Here is an 18,768-nt window from a genome sequence, read left to right on the forward strand (position 1 = left end):
CAAAAGGGGACGGAGGGAGTATATCTCTCCTCTCATGGTCCCTATCCAAACCCACTACTACTTTGTTTATTATATCTTTTCTCTCACATTTATTACTTTTCAATAAACTATTAACCCCGCTATTTTTCTTTTACCATTTTTTAATACTCCAACTTCCGCACTTACCTCTTATTTTATTTAAGTCAATTAAATTACCTAAAACTATGTGCCGGTCAAAGTATAACACTTAAAAAAACACGGAGGGAGTATATAGTTATTATTTTTGACGGAAAAGTATATAGTTATTGATTGCACTACATTTTAAGCTCTTAAATTAAGAATAAAGCAAGTTTAATTATTATTGACAAATAATAAATTAATAACCTTTTAATGTAATTCTAAACAACTTTTTTTATTTTTCGAAGAAGAATGCAAAATGATTGATTGTATGCATAAAAAATAGATTCATTTTTTTTTTCAAAAAGAGTTAAAAAAAATACGTAGCATATCTTTATGGAACATTCCGCATAGTAAAAATGTATAGATTACTCTTCATAGTCGCCTGTAGACACGGGGCAATGATCAGGTCATGCAAGCTCATGTGTTATTCCAATAAATCGTGCTTGAACGATAAATGAAAGTTTTGTTTTTGTTAAGCTCTCAAGCTTGTGGTGATATTTTATAACAAAGCCTAACCCACATGGCCACATGTAGGGGTGTACAAAAACTGGTCCGGACCTGAAAACCGACCTGAACCGGACCTGTTGGGACCGGACCTGATCCGGACCTGTAGATTCAGGTCCGGTCCCGGTCCTTGAAATTTAAGGATTCCGGGTTTCAGGTCCGGTCCGGGTAAAACCCGGAATTTTCAGGTCCGGACCTGAAACCGGTAAAGCTACTTTTTTATATTTAATAAGTCTAAACAAGTCCATAAACAGGTCCAAACAGGTCTAACAGGTCCAAACAGGTCCATAAACAGGTCCAAACAGGTCCATAACAGGTCCAAACAGGTCTAAACAGGTCCAAATAGGTCTAAACAGGTCCAAACAGGTCTAAACAGGTTAGCAATTTTATATAATTTTAAAAAAAAAACAAAAAAAATCAATAATCAGGTCTATTCAGGTCCAAACCCGGACCGGACCTGATTTTTCAGGTCTGGACCGGAACCGGACCTGTTGATTCAGGTCCGGTCTCCGGTCCTTAAAAATCAAGGATTCAGGTCCCGGTCCATTCAGGTCCGGGTCAGGTCCGGTCCGGTTTTGGACCGGTGTACAGCCCTAGCCACATGTTATGCCAATGGACCCCTTAATAATATTTTATTTTTTATTTTTAAAAAACATTGGCTAGTGGTTACTCCTTGTATTCCGAATGATTGACACGAGCACAATTAACACACAAGTTTGATGGGTAATAATTAATGTACTTCATACTTTACAATTAACACACAAGTTTGATGGGTAATAATTAATGTACTTCATACTTAGTATTAGTTAAAATGATATAAAAGTTGATATCATATAAACACTACTCGTTTTTTTTTTTTTTGGTGTTTAGAGAGTCACAAGGGCGGGAGTGAGAATCGAACCCAGGATCTCCTAGAATCGGGAGGGAGCTCTAACTACTTGAGCTATCCCTCACTCTCATATAAACACTACTCGTAATTTCACAATAGTTTAACATTTTTATTAAATTAAATTCTTTTAAAATGTGTCAATTACAGAGTAACCAAAAAAAAAAAAATGAAAAACAAGCGAGCCATTGTTCTAGACTTTTAATGTCAATTGTCTCTCATGTCGTGTCGGGCTTATAATTGGCTCTTCAAGTCAGGACCAGCCTCATGGCCCTGCTTAGCTCGTTATAGTTGCGCATTTTCACAGCGCTTGATTTGGTAAAGACTGCGGTTTGCAGCATTTCCTCCACCCCCATCAACGTCCAGTAATCCAGAATGGCGTGACGTAAAAACTTTTCTTGGAATTACAAACCATCTGCTTATCTGAATAATCCCTTTATTTTAATCACAACTATCTGCTTTCTCTCTCCTTAACTTTGCTTGTCACAATCATCTTCCTCCTTCAACTTTTCAACAACCACCTTTCTTCATCCTTAACCCAGATCAATTAACAAATATTGGCATAAAATGGGGACAGAGGTGGAGATTACAGAGCCATTAATCGAAGAATCTGAGAGTAAAATCAATGAAAAAACCCCAGTTGAAGAGATAATTCCTGAATGGCAAGATCAAATTACTATAAGGGGATTAGTTGTGAGTGCTTTATTGGGTACCCTTTTTTGTATAATTACCCACAAATTGAATTTGACTGTTGGAATTATCCCTTCTCTCAATGTTGCTGCTGGGTTATTAGGGTTCTTCTTTGTGAAATCATGGACTGGTGTGCTTAATCAATTGGGGTTTTCTGTCAAGCCCTTTACTCGTCAGGAAAACACTGTCATTCAGACTTGTGTTGTTGCTTGTTATGGCCTTGCTTTTAGTGGTAAATTTCTGCCCTTTTTTTGATTAATTTTGTAGTTTATGATTCTGTACTTTTGATTTGATTTGATTTTATGTTTGTTTTGATGGGTTTTTTTCATTTTGGTAAATTTTGGTTGTTGTTACTTTAATGTAGTTCATGATTTGATTTTGAGAAATAGTGATTGGTCTAATTAGTTGACTAATTTGCATGCATTACTTACTGGTAGATGATGATGATGGGTTAGTTGGGAACAATGAAAAACTTTGATATTGAATTTAGATTGACAGGAACATTGACTTTGTAGAACTACCTCTATGATAGTTGTTTGATTCACTGTAATCAGCAATGGAACAGGGGCTAACATTGGGGTCTTATATTTGTTTGATTTCTCATCGCTGGTAAGTCGGCTGTGTTCGACTTTCTTGGTGTGAGGTATGACAGAATTAAGGCAGTTAACTTGTAAGTTCAAGGGAGTTTGATCGATTTGTTAATTGAATCTTGAGAATTTGCTCAAAATGTGAAGATTCTGGGAAAAAGCTACATTGTTTGTTCTGGACAAATTGCATTTTGATGGAAAACATCCTTTTGTATTTTGCTAATGCTCTATGAATCAATCAACAGTAGTGCCCATCTTCTCCTATACCTATCCGATATTTCATAAACATAATTATGTAGGTCTACATAGTGATAGGTTCTTATAGTGAGTATTCTAATAAAATTAAGTAATTTAAGACTCGATTTAGTTAATGGTACTTATTGGATCTCAAGGTTAATCAAATCGTGCCAATTTAACTTACAATCCTGCACTACACTCAATCTCACTGTAGCCAACAGCCTATTCTTATGTCAGCTCCACCATCAAAAAAATTTCATCTAATCAAATCTCTTTTCCCTGTGATCCCCTGTAAGGGCTGTAACCCTTTTGCTTCTTTAGCATGTTATACCATTTGCTCAGTTGTCTGAATAATCCTTTGTATATTCGTACAAAATCTACCACTATGTTTATAAAGTGTGTACCACTGTATCGTGAATCGTGAACCAAGTGATGCTGGATGTAAGGTGTTGTATGGCTTTGAGTTAGGCCTCGGGAGGCAGGAAGACCTTTGTCGTGAAGGGTTTAAGGGAACTTAGAGAAAGGTAAATTATGCTTAGTTGTAAATTGGAAGAATTTCTTAGTGACTGTTGCTGGTGTTGATGTTTTCTAATATGGTGGTTGTGAATGTTGAATTTAGCCAATGGGGTTGATGGAGATGCTAGTAAATTGGACTATCCTTGAGTATAGTGGATTCCACAAATTACGAGGCATTATTGCAAAATCCTTTCATCCAGAAACAATGTTTTAATTAAACTTTTGACCTTGATACTAAGAGTACCCATGTGGCTAGAGCACTTTTCCATTCATTAAATATATTCTTGTATGTAAACATGTGCCAATCCATTTTATTAATCATTAAAAAGGCAATTGAGTAAATGTATAACTTAATGTTATAGAGAGAATTTGAGAACTTTATTTGTAATTTCCTGAAAATTAATTTGACACTTAATATCAGGATTGAAGAGTCTTTTCTCATTTTCTTTTGAGGGAAAACTTTAGTGCTTCATATGGACAAACTTGTCCATGAGTGATTATGGGGCCACCTCTGACAGACATTGGTTTACCCAACATTGTTTAACACCAAAAGACACTAAATTTGCAAGGTGACGGGCTGTTATCCCTTCTTATATGAGTCTAACCCACAATATTTAGCAACTTGAAAAGAATATATCTTAAGGGAATCAAAATCCAAAAAATAGCTCAAGTTCTTGTTCAAATGAGTCCAATTATCTTTTTTAAACCAACCATCATGAGCTTTGACTGTCATTGAGTTCATGGGTCTGAATGCCTTTAGGACTTTTATGAATTGACTGGCAGTGAATTGGGAATACCAGTCATTGTAAATAATCGCTTTGTGTTTAGGTTAGACCATTAGCTGCCTGTGGTGATAATGCTCTTTCTATCCAAGAATATGTGCCTTTGTTAACTCTTCTCTTTATTGATGAATACTGAATAGATGCTGTTTTTCTGTTACTCTTGATCTTCATGACTACATGTGTTTTCGGCTCATTATTTACTCCTTAATACTTTTACATTGTTTCATCAAGATTTCCCACTGAGTTTTCCCCTTTTAAAATATTGTTCTTGCACTTAGAATATTTGTATTTCTAAGTGTGTTTGAATTTGTATACGCTCAGGTGGTTTTGGTTCATATTTGATAGCTATGGATGAGAAAACTTACAATCTTATTGGCCCTGATTATCCGGGTAATCGAGCAGAAGATGTGATAAACCCTGGTTTGTGGTGGATGATGGGTTTTTTGTTCGTCGTTAGCTTTTTGGGACTTTTTAGTCTTGTCCCACTTCGGAAGGTATGTTCATTTACACATTGGATGTTGACTTTAAACGTGGATATAACATATAAGTCAAAGAGTGATATACTTCGTAGTTAATTAAGCAGTGAAGTTTCTTTTTTTGACAAGAATATCTGATTTGCTTTATGGATTGCTTGAGGCTTTATTACATTGCAGCACAAGGTCACATACTATCCGCTCTGTCCCCTTAACCCAATCCTTAAGCCTGCGTATGAGTAGCACATATCATAAGGTGCAATAATAATATAATAGGAAAGTTCAGCGATTAAATTGGTACAGAGAGAGAAGCTTACAAGCACTATGCATTTAATCAAGGGTGAACTTGAAATTTCTTTGTAGCTTCTTTTTTATGGCAGAAGTCAGGCTGTGTACATTAGACTTCCCTTACTCCGTCTGGGGTGGGATCTTCTTTAGGGGCATCAGGAAATTTAGTATAATTGTTAAAAGATACAAGGATCCTTTGCCAATTCTAAGGACCTGGGTATCTAATTACAAAGTCTTTGAGTTTATTTTTTAATTTTTTTTTCCTGCTATTGAATAATTGTGTTTTATTTGGTTATCAAGGTCATGGTGATGGATTATAAGCTCACATACCCAAGTGGGACAGCCACAGCTATGTTGATTAACAGTTTTCACACAACAACTGGAGCTGTGCTTGCAGGGTAAGTACTCAGTAATACTATGTAGACATTATACATCCAAATGTTGGAAGCAAAGAAAGTAAATGTGGAGCTAGTTTCATAAATCTAAAGTCTCATCAATACCAGGCAAAAGGTTGTTATAGCTTGAAGGTTACTAGCCTAGCCAAATAATCATATCTTCTTAATATAAGTTGTTTGATCTTACATTCTTACTCGTCCCATTGCTTCACTGGTGTAGTGCTTTGAAATTTTTTTAAGCTATGTTTCTTTTGTTACATAAGGCGTGGTCGTCTCTTACCTATGTCACCAACCCTCCTTGTGCCTTGTTGGCATAAATCATTTGCTTGGTTGCATGAGGACAAGGGTTCAAGGGTTGGTAAGTAAGAGAAGGGATGTGAACAAAAAATGTCACCAGGAAATATATTATATTTGAAGCTTGTCATAATTTAGTTGTAACTTGTATGTAGATATCTTCTTATATAATCACTTATGTATTAGGTTAAATCCTTATACCCATGTTTGACTGAATAATGCTGTTTGATCATTCTTAACATTAGTTAGGCTACAATGCTATCAATAGCACAACATATGGTCTTGGTTTGTACTATTTGTGGTAGCAACTACTCAAGAACACCGAGGAATTGAATATACAGTTCTGCTAATATATCTTTTTGAAAAAGGGTAATGGCTTTTTATTCTCATATATGAGTTCATTTGTTCCTTTCTTTTGATTTGTATACTTTCTTCATTTGCAGGAAACAAGTGAAATGTCTTGGGAAGTATTTAAGCATTAGTCTAATCTGGAGTTGCTTTAAGTGGTTTTTCAGTGGTATTGGTGACTCATGTGGGTTTGATAATTTTCCCACTCTTGGCTTAACACTATTCAAGAATACGTAAGCTTCTTATACCATCTGTTTCTTTTATATTTCTTTCCTGCTTGTAATTATACAATATTTTTTATGATTATTGAAGTTCCTGTTGTTTAATAATGTCTAGCTCTACTACCAGATTAGGTAAGGCCTTGCAATAATTGTGGTATATGCAGAATAATTAAAATGAGGTTAAACTAGGACTTGTAAAGGCACAGTAAACTCAGTTTAGGATTGTTTATTCCTTGTAAAATCAGCCACTTGATTATATGGACAAGAGTGGATGATGTTGGGGAGGGATGTGATAGGCATGAAGATGAATGACAATTGTTTTATTATTAGTAGTTTATAATGACTTCGTTATCCGTATGTCATAAATTTGGTGCTCTGACTATACCCCCAAGAAGTCGGCAGATAATTGCATGAGATTCTGCAAAAGACTATAACCTTCGTATACTTCAGTGGATTTATAAACATTTTCTGTATCCCGTCTGAAAAAAGTTTGTTGCCTAATCCTGAAAACTATTCTTAAAGAGGTTTACAAGTGACTTAATACCTGAAGTAACGAGTAATGGCTTTAGAGAGTTTGTTACAGTGACAGTTACTGAGTTTTGAGGAATGAAAAATGGAGCTAGTACTCAATCTAGTGACCAAGTATATATGTTGCTTTTGCATATTGCACAAAATGACCCAGAAGTAAGAAAAGAACAAGATGGAGCTTTGTTACTCCCCTGAACTGAGGTTGACTGATTAAACGAAAACTTTCTTACAAGTATTGGGTTAAGAACAATCCATCCATATAAACCTTGTTCTTGAGATAGGGACAACTGGGTGCTGCTCACTTTGCAGAAGCTTAATACGAACAGTGTTATTAAATTAGAAATTAGGAACTTTCTTCGACGATTGCCTTATCTTGACTGGCAAGCAGGCAAGCCTTTTTTTTTATTTTATTTATTTATTTATTTTTTATTTTTACCTCCAGTTATATTGGACCCTATGAACCTGATTCTTGGCCTATCATAGTGTTTCACACTTTCACTTTTAAGTGAAGACCCTGCTGGCTTTGATCTTTAACAACAGCCCTACAACAACCACAACCTAATATGGTCTCTGCTCCATTGGAGCTTATTTTAGTTCTCTTTGCTCACTTGTCAGCCTTTGATACTGGAAACACTAATGTGTAATTTCTACACTTCTACCTATCCCCAACATAAAGGGTGTTTTTAGTAATTCATGTATCAATCTCTATTGCTAAAGAAAGTTCATGTAATTTAGATATTTTGAAATATTTTTCTCATGCTGTTGCGATGCCTAACGTACTTATTTGCTATTTATATATTTGCAGATTTTACTTTGATTTTAGTCCAACTTATGTGGGATGTGGGCTTATCTGCCCACACATAGTGAATTGCTCTGTACTATTTGGCGCAATTATTTCATGGGGATTCCTCTGGCCCTATATCTCAACACATGCTGGAGATTGGTATCCTGCTAATCTTGAGACCAATGACTTCAAAGGACTTTATGGATATAAGGTATTGTGACTCTAGCTGGTTAAAGTAAATTCTGTAAAATATGGATATAGAATTATGCCAAAAGATTAATTTTGTTTGATATATCCATTTTGTTTTTTTTTTTAATCTTTCATTGGTGTACAAGAACCAAATGTTGTATGAAACTAGCTGCTTTACACATGCATATTACTATATTAGTTTCTGCTCTCTGAGCATGGAGGCTACGCAGTAATACGAAATACTTGATTCATTTCTTGATGTGGTATTTTCCAGTTCTAAGAGAAAACTTCATACTTGTGATGTGTCCAGGTCTTCATTGCAATAGCCCTCATTCTCGGAGATGGTCTCTACAACTTAATCAAGATAATTTCTATTACTGTAAAGGAACTAAGCAACAGTAGAAGCAAAGAGAAGCTTCCTATCATGCAAGAATTACCCGGTTAGTTGTCTATTCATGCATTTTGAGGTCGTTTGATGAGCCTGCTGTGAGAAGATTGAGAACTGCAAATGGAATTCTAGGCTTTTTGAGTGATATTCTAATTTGATTAAATGATTAAATTCATTCCGTGACCAGAAATCTTCATAATAATCTTTAGATTTATTATTACATTGAATAATTGTACAACATAAACTCCTTGACAGGCCAGAAGAAAAATTGATTTTTGACAGTTGTCTTACCTAGAGATCCTTATATTTTTGGCACTTGATATTTCAGGCTCAGAGGATTCCAAATTGCATCTTGAGCAAAAGCGAAGGGATGAGGTATTTTTGAAAGACCGGATTCCTTCCTGGTTTGCTGGGGCAGGATATGTGGGCCTTGCTGCAATATCCACTGCAACAGTGCCAATGATATTTCCACCACTCAAGTGGTATTTAGTTCTCTGCTCATATATAGTTGCACCTGCTCTTGCTTTCTGCAACTCTTATGGAACAGGGCTTACTGATTGGAGTCTAGCTTCAACATATGGGAAAATTGGTCTTTTCATGTTTGCTTCCATAGTTGGATCCGATGGTGGAGTCATAGCTGGGTTAGCAGCTTGTGGAGTGATGATGTCCATCGTTTCAACAGCTGCTGATCTTATGCAAGATTTTAAAACTGGATACCTCACCCTTTCTTCTGCCAAATCTATGTTCGTGAGCCAATTGATTGGAACTGCTATGGGTTGCATACTTGCCCCTTTAACATACTGGATGTATTGGACTGCTTTTGACATTGGCTCACCTACTGGTCCTTATAAAGCACCATATGCTGTAATATTCAGAGAAATGGCAATTTTAGGTGTAGAGGGCTTCTCATCGCTGCCTGAGCACTGTCTAGCTCTTTCATGTGGGTTTTTTGTTGCTGCCCTTGTCATAAACCTCCTGAAGGATATTACACCTTCCAAAGTTTCGAGATTTATTCCAGTTCCAATGGCAATGGCTGTCCCATTCTACATTGGAGCATACTTTGCAATTGATATGTTTGTTGGGACTGTCATACTGTTTGTGTGGGAGAAGATAAACCGCCAGGGTTCTGAGGATTTTGCTGGAGCTGTTGCTTCAGGTCTAATATGCGGTGATGGAATATGGACAATACCTTCTGCCATCCTCTCCATTCTCAGGATTAACCCCCCAATCTGCATGTACTTCGGACCAACTGCTAGCAGTGGAACGTGAGTTTATCTGTAGTTCTGTATCCTGCCTTGAATTTCCTCCTTCCTAGCTGGTTTGTAAATACTCCGTATTCCACTGCGGAAAAAAATAGTGCATTTATTTTAGCTGTGATCCTATCTAGTGTCTATCTAAGCTCTTGATGTGTATATACGTCCAAGGATGGATAAAGCTAGGAGAAAAAGAAAAGTTTTTAGACTTCAAATGGTTGTTTGTTTAGACTTATCAACATTTGTTTGGTTGAATAGAAAATTCTATTCTATTAAGAAAATGCCCCCCTATATGTATACTTTCTAAGATTATTTACAATGTACACAATAAGTTAATGTTGTCTTGGACAATTGTATTGACTAACAAAAGTGATGTTACTGCTCCTTTGTTTTAAATTTAGTGTAATAATATGATGTTTTGACTTGATTTTATTAATGTTAAAAATAACAAATGCTGTTGTACAATGCTCTGTAGTATGTAAAAATATTATCGTATAGCATGTTGTTGAGTTATACAAGACTTATATTTTCATACTACCATTTTTTAAAAATAAATTTACTACATATTAACAAATAATTAAAGGTAGTAATAACCAAAGTTAGTATTTGTGTACATCAAATAATTGCATGAATATTTACTTCGTATAAAACAGAGAGAAGTATGGGGGTGACGTTTTTATTTCAATATAATTATATACTTCGTATTATTCATTCAAATAATACAGTAATTTTAAGGAAAAAAAAAAGAGAGAAAAAACAGAAATTAAGATTTCCCTCTAGTTTTAGTTGGAAGTTGACTGGTAGTTAGCATTGTCTCTAACTAACCTTCTCACAGCATGCACTACACCATGATTATCTCTAATTTTATCATCTTTTTCCCCAAATCAAAATCATGGATACTCCAGAAGCCCAAATTAAGGACCAAAGCACCCTTCTTGAAGATGAAGAGGGCAATATAGTAAATCTCCAACAGCAGCTGAAGGATGCTCAGAAGAAGAATATTGAGTTTGCTGTGATTATTGAGGAGCTCACAATCCAGAGAGATTGCCTAAAGACAGAGTTTTTCGGGTTCGAGGCGAAGGTTAAGGAGAGGGAAAAGGAGTTGTTAAGGAGGATTAATGATGGGTTGAGGGAGAAAGAATGTTTAGAGGTTGAAATTTATGAGGGTATGAGAGAAAGGGAGGAGTTAGTGAGGAAACTTGATTTTGGTTTGAGTGAAAAAGTGGGCTTATTCAAGGATATTGAGGTTTTAAAGGGGAAGAATGAGGAGTTTGAGGTGAATTTTTCGAGGGGATTTGAGGTTTTAGGCTTGATCAAAGAGTGTTTGATCAAGGTTAATGATTGTTTTCCTGGGAAAGGATTGGAGGAAAATGTATTGATGAAAGATTACAAGAGATCAATGGAGGGTTTGTTGGGGGAGTTGGATTTTGTTTCGAGTTTGGCGAAAAGGGTTGAGGAGATAATGGAAGATTATGGAGGGATTAAGGATTTGTTGAATGAAGTTGAAGCTTATAAGAAGAGGACTAATGAATTTGAGGAGAATTTGTTGAGAGATTTGGATGTTCTTGGCTTTATAACAAAGTGTTTGATAAGAGTTTATGAGTGTCTAGATGATAAAGAAGTGGAAAAAATGTGGGTTGATCATGATGAATGTCATGGTATTGAAGAGCAAGTGTTGAATGTTGAGGAGAAATCGGAAGGGTTGATGATCGCGAAATTGGATTTTGTATCAAGGATTGCGAAAAGGGTTGAAGAAAAAATGAATGTTCATCTAGCAAAGGTGAATAAGGAGAGGAGGGAATTAGAGCGGAGTGTAATGAGTCTAACTGAAGAGAATCGAGACGTTAATGCCTTGCTTCGCATTGCGTTGGTTGAGAAGGAAGCAGTAGAGAAGAGCCTTAGCAAGTTGAAGGGTAACTATGAACAAAGGAGAGTGCCCTTATTGCAGTTTGCTGAGAGGGGGCTGCAAAGAGTTGGGTTTGGATTTATAATAGGAGGTGCTTCGAACGAGCAGTATGAGGATCAAAAGAAAAATGCTGATCAAGCTTCTGATTGTATAGTGTCTGATGTTAGCAGTGAATGTGAAGAGGAAGTTGTGAGTTTGGTACATACAGCTCTACATTCTGTAGTATTATGTTTGCTTTTAGTTGTTTTGATATACAGTACATTATTCAATATCTTGATTAACTCTGAAGTATGTACTTCACATAATATGTCTGTAATCCCTTGGTTAGGCCTCAACTGTGGAGAAACTCATGAAGGGCCTTCGACTCGAGATTACTCAATTAAGGAGAGATTTGGAGGATTCCAGGTATTACTATCATGAATTTCTTGAGTTTTTATGATTTAGTTACCTTTGCCCTGGAAGTTCTGTACATTTTTGTTGTAAATGTTGTAGCACTATCCTAATTCCCTTTTTTTTTTTTGTATGTTCAAAATAGGTCTGACACGGAGCGATTACAAAGTCTAACAGAGAAACAAGCTCAAAAAATCACTGAACAAATTGTTTACATCAAAGAGCTGGAAGAACGAGAGAGAATCCTGAGTAAAAATGTAAAATTTCTTTTTCATGGATTATTTATGGACCACAGATTTATTATTTTGGTTTCTGACTTTCGATTGTTCTATGATTCTAAGGTTGAGGAGCTCCTCGTTGAATTGAAAGCAATGGAAGAGGAGATTCAGAGGTGGAGAGAAGCCTGTGAATTGGAAGTGGAAGCTGGAAAACATGTTGCTCAGGAGCATAACAAAGTGGTAAAACCAGATAAATTTTGGATTTTTTGCGTGTGAATTTATTAAAACACAGTGCAGAAAACTAACAGTTTTTATACTAGGTTGCTATTTTGAAACAAGAGTTAGAGAAGACAAGAACTGCTTTGCAAGTATCAAACAAGAAGTTACAGTTAAAGGAAGAAGTAGCTGTTGCTGCAATGGCAGCACAATCAGCTGCAGAGAAGTCTCTTCAACTGGCTGACAATAGGGCTGCAGTATTTCGAGAGAGGATTGAAGAACTGACAAGACAAGTGGAAGAAGATGAAAGCAAACAGAAGAATAACAGACGCAAGCTGAGACGTATGTGTTGGCCATGGCAAGCTCTTTACCCTGCAGCTACTAATACTAGGGTTCGGAATTTGAATGTAAAACGTATGCTTCCGGAAATGCAAGCCTTCCTTCATCAAAGAATTTAAAATTACACATAAGGAGTTCCTTCCTCTTTGCATGTTGTTGTCTTCCTTCTGACTTTGGTTGTTTATAATTAATCTTCGAGTGATTCTTTCAGTAAATATGCTCATTATTGAACTGATGAACAATTATGCTGAATAAAATAAACGTACATAGAAACAATCTTTGCACAATTGGTGTAAATGTTAAATGTAATTGAGAATTTGTAGCTAACACATTAATATTGCATACTTTTATGTTTATTATACAAAGGATAAATAGTTGGATAAATAGTTTTAGAACACTTATACATTAATTTCTGCTGATAAATAGCAACATGGTGTTGCTGATACATTAAAATTTTTAAGCTTAGCTCCTATAAAAGCTCTCCAACTGCATCCTTCATCATTATCTTGATCTGAAAAAATAAAATGAATTGTAGCTCAAGTTAGATACAACATAAACATTATACTCTTAACTGATTTTATTTCAATAATATAATGAAAGAAAAAAATAACAATGGAAATTAAAAACAAAAAATGCTGAAAGTTTTACCTGCTTTTTTGAAAGGCCGATTTCTTTTAAATCATCAAGCTGCAAGTTCATTATTTCAAAAAAATTAAACCATTTGTAACAAAAAATAGACTACTGAATCCCTAGTAAATCATCCGTAACAATTTTACTAACCTGCTTGAAGGGCTCTGGTGAATCCTCACGCATTTCAATAATGCTTGTAGCCCTTTTTTCTCCGATTCCCTGTTTAAATTGGAAAGTAGACAAAAGAATAGAAAATCTAAGATTCCTCAGCATAAAGCAGAAGGATATTGACATGGTTTAACTGCTACACAATATAAAACTGACCTTTATTCCTTTTAGCTCCTCCCTGTTTTTTTGAAAATTTAAAAAGGAGGCAAGAAGAAAAGAATATAACATAAGTAAGATGGATAGGAAGATGAAAGCTTTTAACAAGTTGAAGTTGTAAGGTAAAAAAGACACAGCTAGGATTGGCCTGAGCAGTATCCCTGATCACTCCTTTCGAAATTTATCTTACATTGACAGCCATTTGATATTTCAATCAATCAATCAAAGCCTTAATCCCATAAGTGGGGTCGGCTATCATGAACTAAATTTGATTATTCCATGACATGAGCCATTTGATATTTACTCCATAAAAATCCTTCGCTACATTGCTTTGGTTCTTATACAGGGTATCAAGAAATTGGTCTGAATTCAATGTGCTCAGCATGGTGATATGATGTCAAAGCTGTTAGGGGGGCAAAACTACAATCTACCCTGAATTCAGATAGATGTCTGTCACTTTAGCTAACAATGTGTTGATTTATCAAAACAAGTTTAATTCACCTAGATTGAGTGTTCAAGTATCGATTAAAACCAGGTCAAGTAGCCATGATGCAACACAGGCCTTATTGAATACTGCATTATGAATAAATCAAAAGGTTGAACTTACTTGCTTGCAGTGTTGAAAAATTTCAAATATTCTTGAACAAGAGAATCCTACAAAAGTAAAGAAGTAATATTGGCTCAAGCAAGATGAATATAAGGGCGAGAAAGGAAGTACAAAACAACAAGACCAAGATCAACAACATTAAGCAGAGAAATACTAACCTTGACTCTAGAACTGCGCATGTGGAAACTTTCCCAAGGGCTTTCCATAGTAGCAAGTTCATAATTTTCTCTAACACTTTTCTCAGCAATTGGAGTTTTGAATTCTGACTTTTCAAGAATGGCATGCTTGTCATCGGCCTCCACTCTCTGTAAATATTTTGGAATATCAGGCTCCAAGCTTTCCAAAGCCATTTTCAAATTTGCATCTGTTGAAAAACAAAGCGAGTTTAAGTTGTTTCTGAGCTCTTGTATCCTTGCACTCAGTGGTGGTGATGGCCCGTCATTAGGGAAAGAGCTCTTGTTTTCCTTATCTACATTCACAAATGAACAAGTTAAAAAAATTATCAAAAATATTAATAATAATAATAAATTCAAGGTGCTGCAATTTTCCATGAGATACACCTTCAAGAAGATTTTCTGATGGGGGTGTTTGATCTGTAAAAGGAGTCGTAGGGGCAATGTTGTTCACAATTTGCAGTGCATCCTAAAATACAAAGAAACGTTAACAGTTGTTATGATAATCCTTATGTAAAAGTAGCAGACAGCATGTATTGCTTTCAGATGCATCTATAAATTACAGCAATTATGCTAAAATTCTAAAAATCATCCGATATTTGAAAAAGGTAAAAGATCTCAAATCTAGAAGTCGGAATTGCTGACACATTTCTTGCAAGAATGGCTTTCCTTAGAAACTTACAAATGATATTGTGTAAATGTGTAATTGGGTTAACAGGAGTTTGAAAGAATGAATGCACTACCTTTTCAGAAGGAAGTCGGGAAGAATCCATGTCAGAAGATGCTATCAATGTACCTTTTCCCTGAAAGAAAAGACAAAGTACTCAATTAAGATGGAAAGAATCCCACTGTTCTTTCTTAAGAAGCTATTTGTGGGTTTTTGGTAGTTGCTCAAAGACTCGTCTTTTAACAAAGTTTAGCCTTTTAGTGATTTCAACTGGAATTTCTTACTAACATCATTAAATGATAAATAGCTCTTATTAAGATGCTCAAAAATAGTCTAATAGAAAAGGCTTGGTTAGAAGGACAGAAAGAATCACCTCTTCATAGGGAAGCTGAGAAGAATCCAAATCTATAGCACTTGATGCAAATTGCTCCTGAAAAGGTTAGTAATCAAATTTTAAACTAATTTCTATTTGCTGTCATGGAGAGTTGATGGTATGATTTAGACTGTCAACAAACATCATCATAGACCTACCTCTTGCTGAGTAGAAGAATTAGATACTGCCTCACTTGCTAGGGAGAGACTTGTCTGCATAAAAGAATCCAATTACTAGTACAATTTTAAAAGATAAACATTTACTCGCATAATGTCTTAGGATATGAATATCTACCTCTCTTTGTGATGATGATTCCATGGCAGAAGCACTTTCAGGGCATATGTTTCCCTGCATTGGGAAATAACATTAATATTTCAAGAGATACAACGAAACATTGAGGAATAAGTGCTCAATGTTTCTAGTCACTCACTTTACAGCATCTATACTTCTATAGGAGTAGTGCACAGAGTAAATTTCATTTCTCAATCAACATTTTGCATAGTACTTACAATCAACATTTTGCATGGTACTTAGTGAATAATATTTAATACTTGGAGATATGGTAATCTGAAAATTTTCTTTTAAAAGAATCAGAAATGAAAGTGACTGCAGACTAGATGGAAAAAAGCCATACCAGTTTTGACTTCTTCAATTGAATAGCATCATCAAACAGTTTCCTGAACATCCATAACAGTACATCCACATATTAGCATTCAATCTTACCAATCATCAGTATCAGATAATATACACAATGTACTAAACTTAATTACAGACCTTCCTTTCACTTCAAATGATACATCTTTGTCCTTCTTCATAGACATATGCAATTTTGATCCAGCTGTTTTTTTCCCAGAAACTGAAGCGCTCATGGGTCTCACAACTTTAGGAGACACCATATTTGATCTCGTATTAAATTTGGAAGCTGATTTCATTACTTGTGGAGACGACATTACGCTTGTCTTGGTAACAATTCTACTGCTCTTTCCAGGGTCTAAACAAGCCAAAAAGCCTGCCATGCATGATCGAGAGGCCAAGCTGATTGTTTGAACAGTTTCCTGGCAAAGAGAGGGATTCTGCAGAAAACAGTATCACCATTCATCAGTTCACCACTATGTTAAGGTTTAGTTTAGCCAGTTCAGAGAAAGTGCAAGCGATGGACTTAAAGAACCTTACCATGCAAGAAATCATCAAAATCTTACTTGTGCCACCAAGAGAGTCCTGCAGCATCCGAGTCAACTTACTTTCCCTGTAAGGTACCCGGGCATCTTTTGCATTCAGGGCATATAGAACATTGTGCACAGTGTAGAGGGATTTGTTTATCCTAGTGGCTTCGGTCAAGTTGAAGCCATCAATACTCTTTCTTCTAGAATCTTCATAGCCTGATTGAATTAAAATGATCATAGAACATTCAATTAAAATTATTTTTTGGAAAAAAAACTTAGACATTGAATATAATGAAAATGGACAAATCATTTAGAAGAACATACTTGCCAAATCAACAAAACTGATCTTGCCCACCAGTTGAGCACATGATTTCTCAGTTTGAGGTGACACAACATGGACAATGCAGCCTATATGATATCGAAGAGGAGGCTCAGTTGTCTTCTGCAATTCTTTGCGAGCATTTGCTGCTTGCAAATACATCTTTTGAAATTCTGATGTAGAATTCACTTTGACCTAAAAAGGATGAAAAAAAACATACAACATTGTAACCTAGACTGTAAAAGAACTGGACATTTTACATTCGACATTTTACATTTAACACCAATACTGTAGCCTTCTCAAACTTTACCTTAGATAGTCCCTTGAGTCGAATCTTTCCATGTCCATCCTCAAATATTGAAACCTCTGGTCTTTTGGTGTCTAACATGTCCGAAACTCGGTCCTGGTACACCTCAAATACAGAAATGGTGACAATTTTTCCTTGTTCTTCTGCTAGGGGCAAAATTGCATTCACAGCAAGCACTGCCAATCCCGATTCTTCCTCATATCCCTAAACACATAACAAACAAAAAAAAAAACCAAACACATCAGAATTTTGCTTTCAAGGATTTCCAAACTTACTAACAGCACAAATAATGAAATAACCCAAACCTGAATGGTGTAAGTCTTGCCACTTTCTCGGGGTCCGTAAGCGAAAACCGTGCTATTCTGACCTCCAAACAATCCAGAGATTAAGGGTTTAATCTCTTTGATAAAAATCTCCTCATTGGCCACATCTTGCTCGTAACAGTCATCTATTTCACAACTCTGCTTACCACTGTCCAATCCCCAAAAATCTAATCAATAACTAAACTACATTAACCAAATCCTAAGCAACTACACTACTTATGCATGTATATTCTCATATTTACACAGAAATTGGATAAACAAAATTCAGCAAAAAGATTGAACCCAATAACAGCCAACAACAAAACAAATCACTTAGCCACCCATTAAAACTAGAATCATAAAGAAAACTATCAAATAAGCTTTACATCATAATGTTCCAATCCTTCGATGTGAAAGACAATAATTGGACATGCCATCATCCTAAAAAATAAGTACTATATAAATTAGATTACATTTATTTTCCGGACATCATAAAATAGTACTCCGTATTTCTTTATTACTACACAGAAGAATATGAATCAGAAAATTCGAGCAACAAAAACACAAATTGAGCAGCAAACTAAAAAATTCATATCAAGCACTAATAATGACAACAGTCAAGAAAATCACCAGCCAAAGGCCCAAAACAACCCAATTTGGAGAAATTCAATGAATTAAACAGACAAGAAATTGAGAAATTGACCTAGAAATTTGATCTGACCCAAAAGAGATTCTCACTCTACTTGGGTGTGAATTCGGGTCGGGCCTCGAAACCGAAATCCAAGGCTTGGAAACTGAAATCCCATCAATATTATCACCATTTTTGTTCGATTGAGCCCTAATTCGACCAACAATTCTGACTTTACTAATTGGGTTTGAACCCATTTTTCTTGATTATTTAAATTGACAGAAAATTGGTTCAGAAGAGTGAGAGAAATACTAATTGTTGAGTGGATTTGAAGGAGTTAAGAAGAGGGAGAAAAAGGCGAAGATTTTAAACAGAATTGAAAATTGATAAGAGTGAAGAAGTAGCCGTTGTAATTGAAAATTGAAGAAATTTTGGCGTAGCGCTCCTCTGATGTTATTTGAATCGTACGCTGCAAGCTTTGGAAGACCCTAGGACCAATGGACCGTGTTGTATTTGCCTATTTGGGCGATGAGTCATTTGGTTTGGCTCACGTATGAATCATATATGGCACTTGGTCCGTACTTTTTTTTTGAAGCTAAACAAGCGAAATTATATTAAATCAACTTATCGAGGTCCACTAAAGTTTGAAGACTTTGGGGAAAAGAACTCAAACAAACACGTATA

At 35.6% G+C, this 18,768-nt stretch overlaps 3 protein-coding genes across 3 annotated transcripts; 2 read left to right on the top strand and 1 right to left on the bottom strand.

Moving 5' to 3' along the window:
- The first annotated feature begins 1,819 nt into the window (after window positions 1-1,819).
- LOC145601137 (putative metal-nicotianamine transporter YSL6) lies at window positions 1,820-9,949 on the top strand. Its single transcript, XM_081657082.1, has 7 exons — window positions 1,820-2,471; window positions 4,683-4,855; window positions 5,423-5,520; window positions 6,255-6,392; window positions 7,714-7,903; window positions 8,192-8,321; window positions 8,598-9,949. Exons 1-7 carry the CDS (start codon window positions 2,117-2,119, stop codon window positions 9,536-9,538), a joined length of 2,025 nt encoding a protein of 674 aa, XP_081513208.1. The 5' UTR covers window positions 1,820-2,116; the 3' UTR covers window positions 9,539-9,949.
- Window positions 9,950-10,414: 465 nt separating this feature from the next.
- On the top strand, window positions 10,415-12,710 carry LOC145600254 (uncharacterized protein At3g49055-like). The gene is made up of 5 exons (XM_081656180.1): window positions 10,415-11,626; window positions 11,757-11,833; window positions 11,964-12,075; window positions 12,160-12,276; window positions 12,357-12,710. The coding sequence occupies exons 1-5, from the start codon at window positions 10,415-10,417 to the stop codon at window positions 12,708-12,710; spliced, it is 1,872 nt and encodes a 623-aa protein (XP_081512306.1).
- A 216-nt stretch (window positions 12,711-12,926) lies between these two features.
- On the bottom strand, window positions 12,927-18,485 carry LOC145602285 (kinesin-like protein KIN-10C). Its single transcript, XM_081658470.1, has 18 exons — window positions 18,160-18,485; window positions 17,460-17,625; window positions 17,158-17,358; window positions 16,853-17,042; window positions 16,539-16,744; window positions 16,140-16,438; window positions 16,000-16,042; window positions 15,660-15,713; window positions 15,524-15,577; window positions 15,366-15,422; window positions 15,069-15,128; window positions 14,713-14,794; window positions 14,311-14,621; window positions 14,153-14,199; window positions 13,546-13,567; window positions 13,372-13,440; window positions 13,240-13,278; window positions 12,927-13,102 (listed from the first exon to the last, which is right to left on the bottom strand). Exons 1-18 carry the CDS (start codon window positions 18,339-18,341, stop codon window positions 13,061-13,063), a joined length of 2,124 nt encoding a protein of 707 aa, XP_081514596.1. The 5' UTR covers window positions 18,342-18,485; the 3' UTR covers window positions 12,927-13,060.
- Window positions 18,486-18,768: the final 283 nt, after the last annotated feature.

The sequence above is a fragment of the Chenopodium album genome, chromosome 21 (assembly GCF_948465745.1).
Source record: "Chenopodium album chromosome 21, dcCheAlbu1.1, whole genome shotgun sequence".
Lineage (NCBI taxonomy): Eukaryota > Viridiplantae > Streptophyta > Magnoliopsida > Caryophyllales > Amaranthaceae > Chenopodium > Chenopodium album.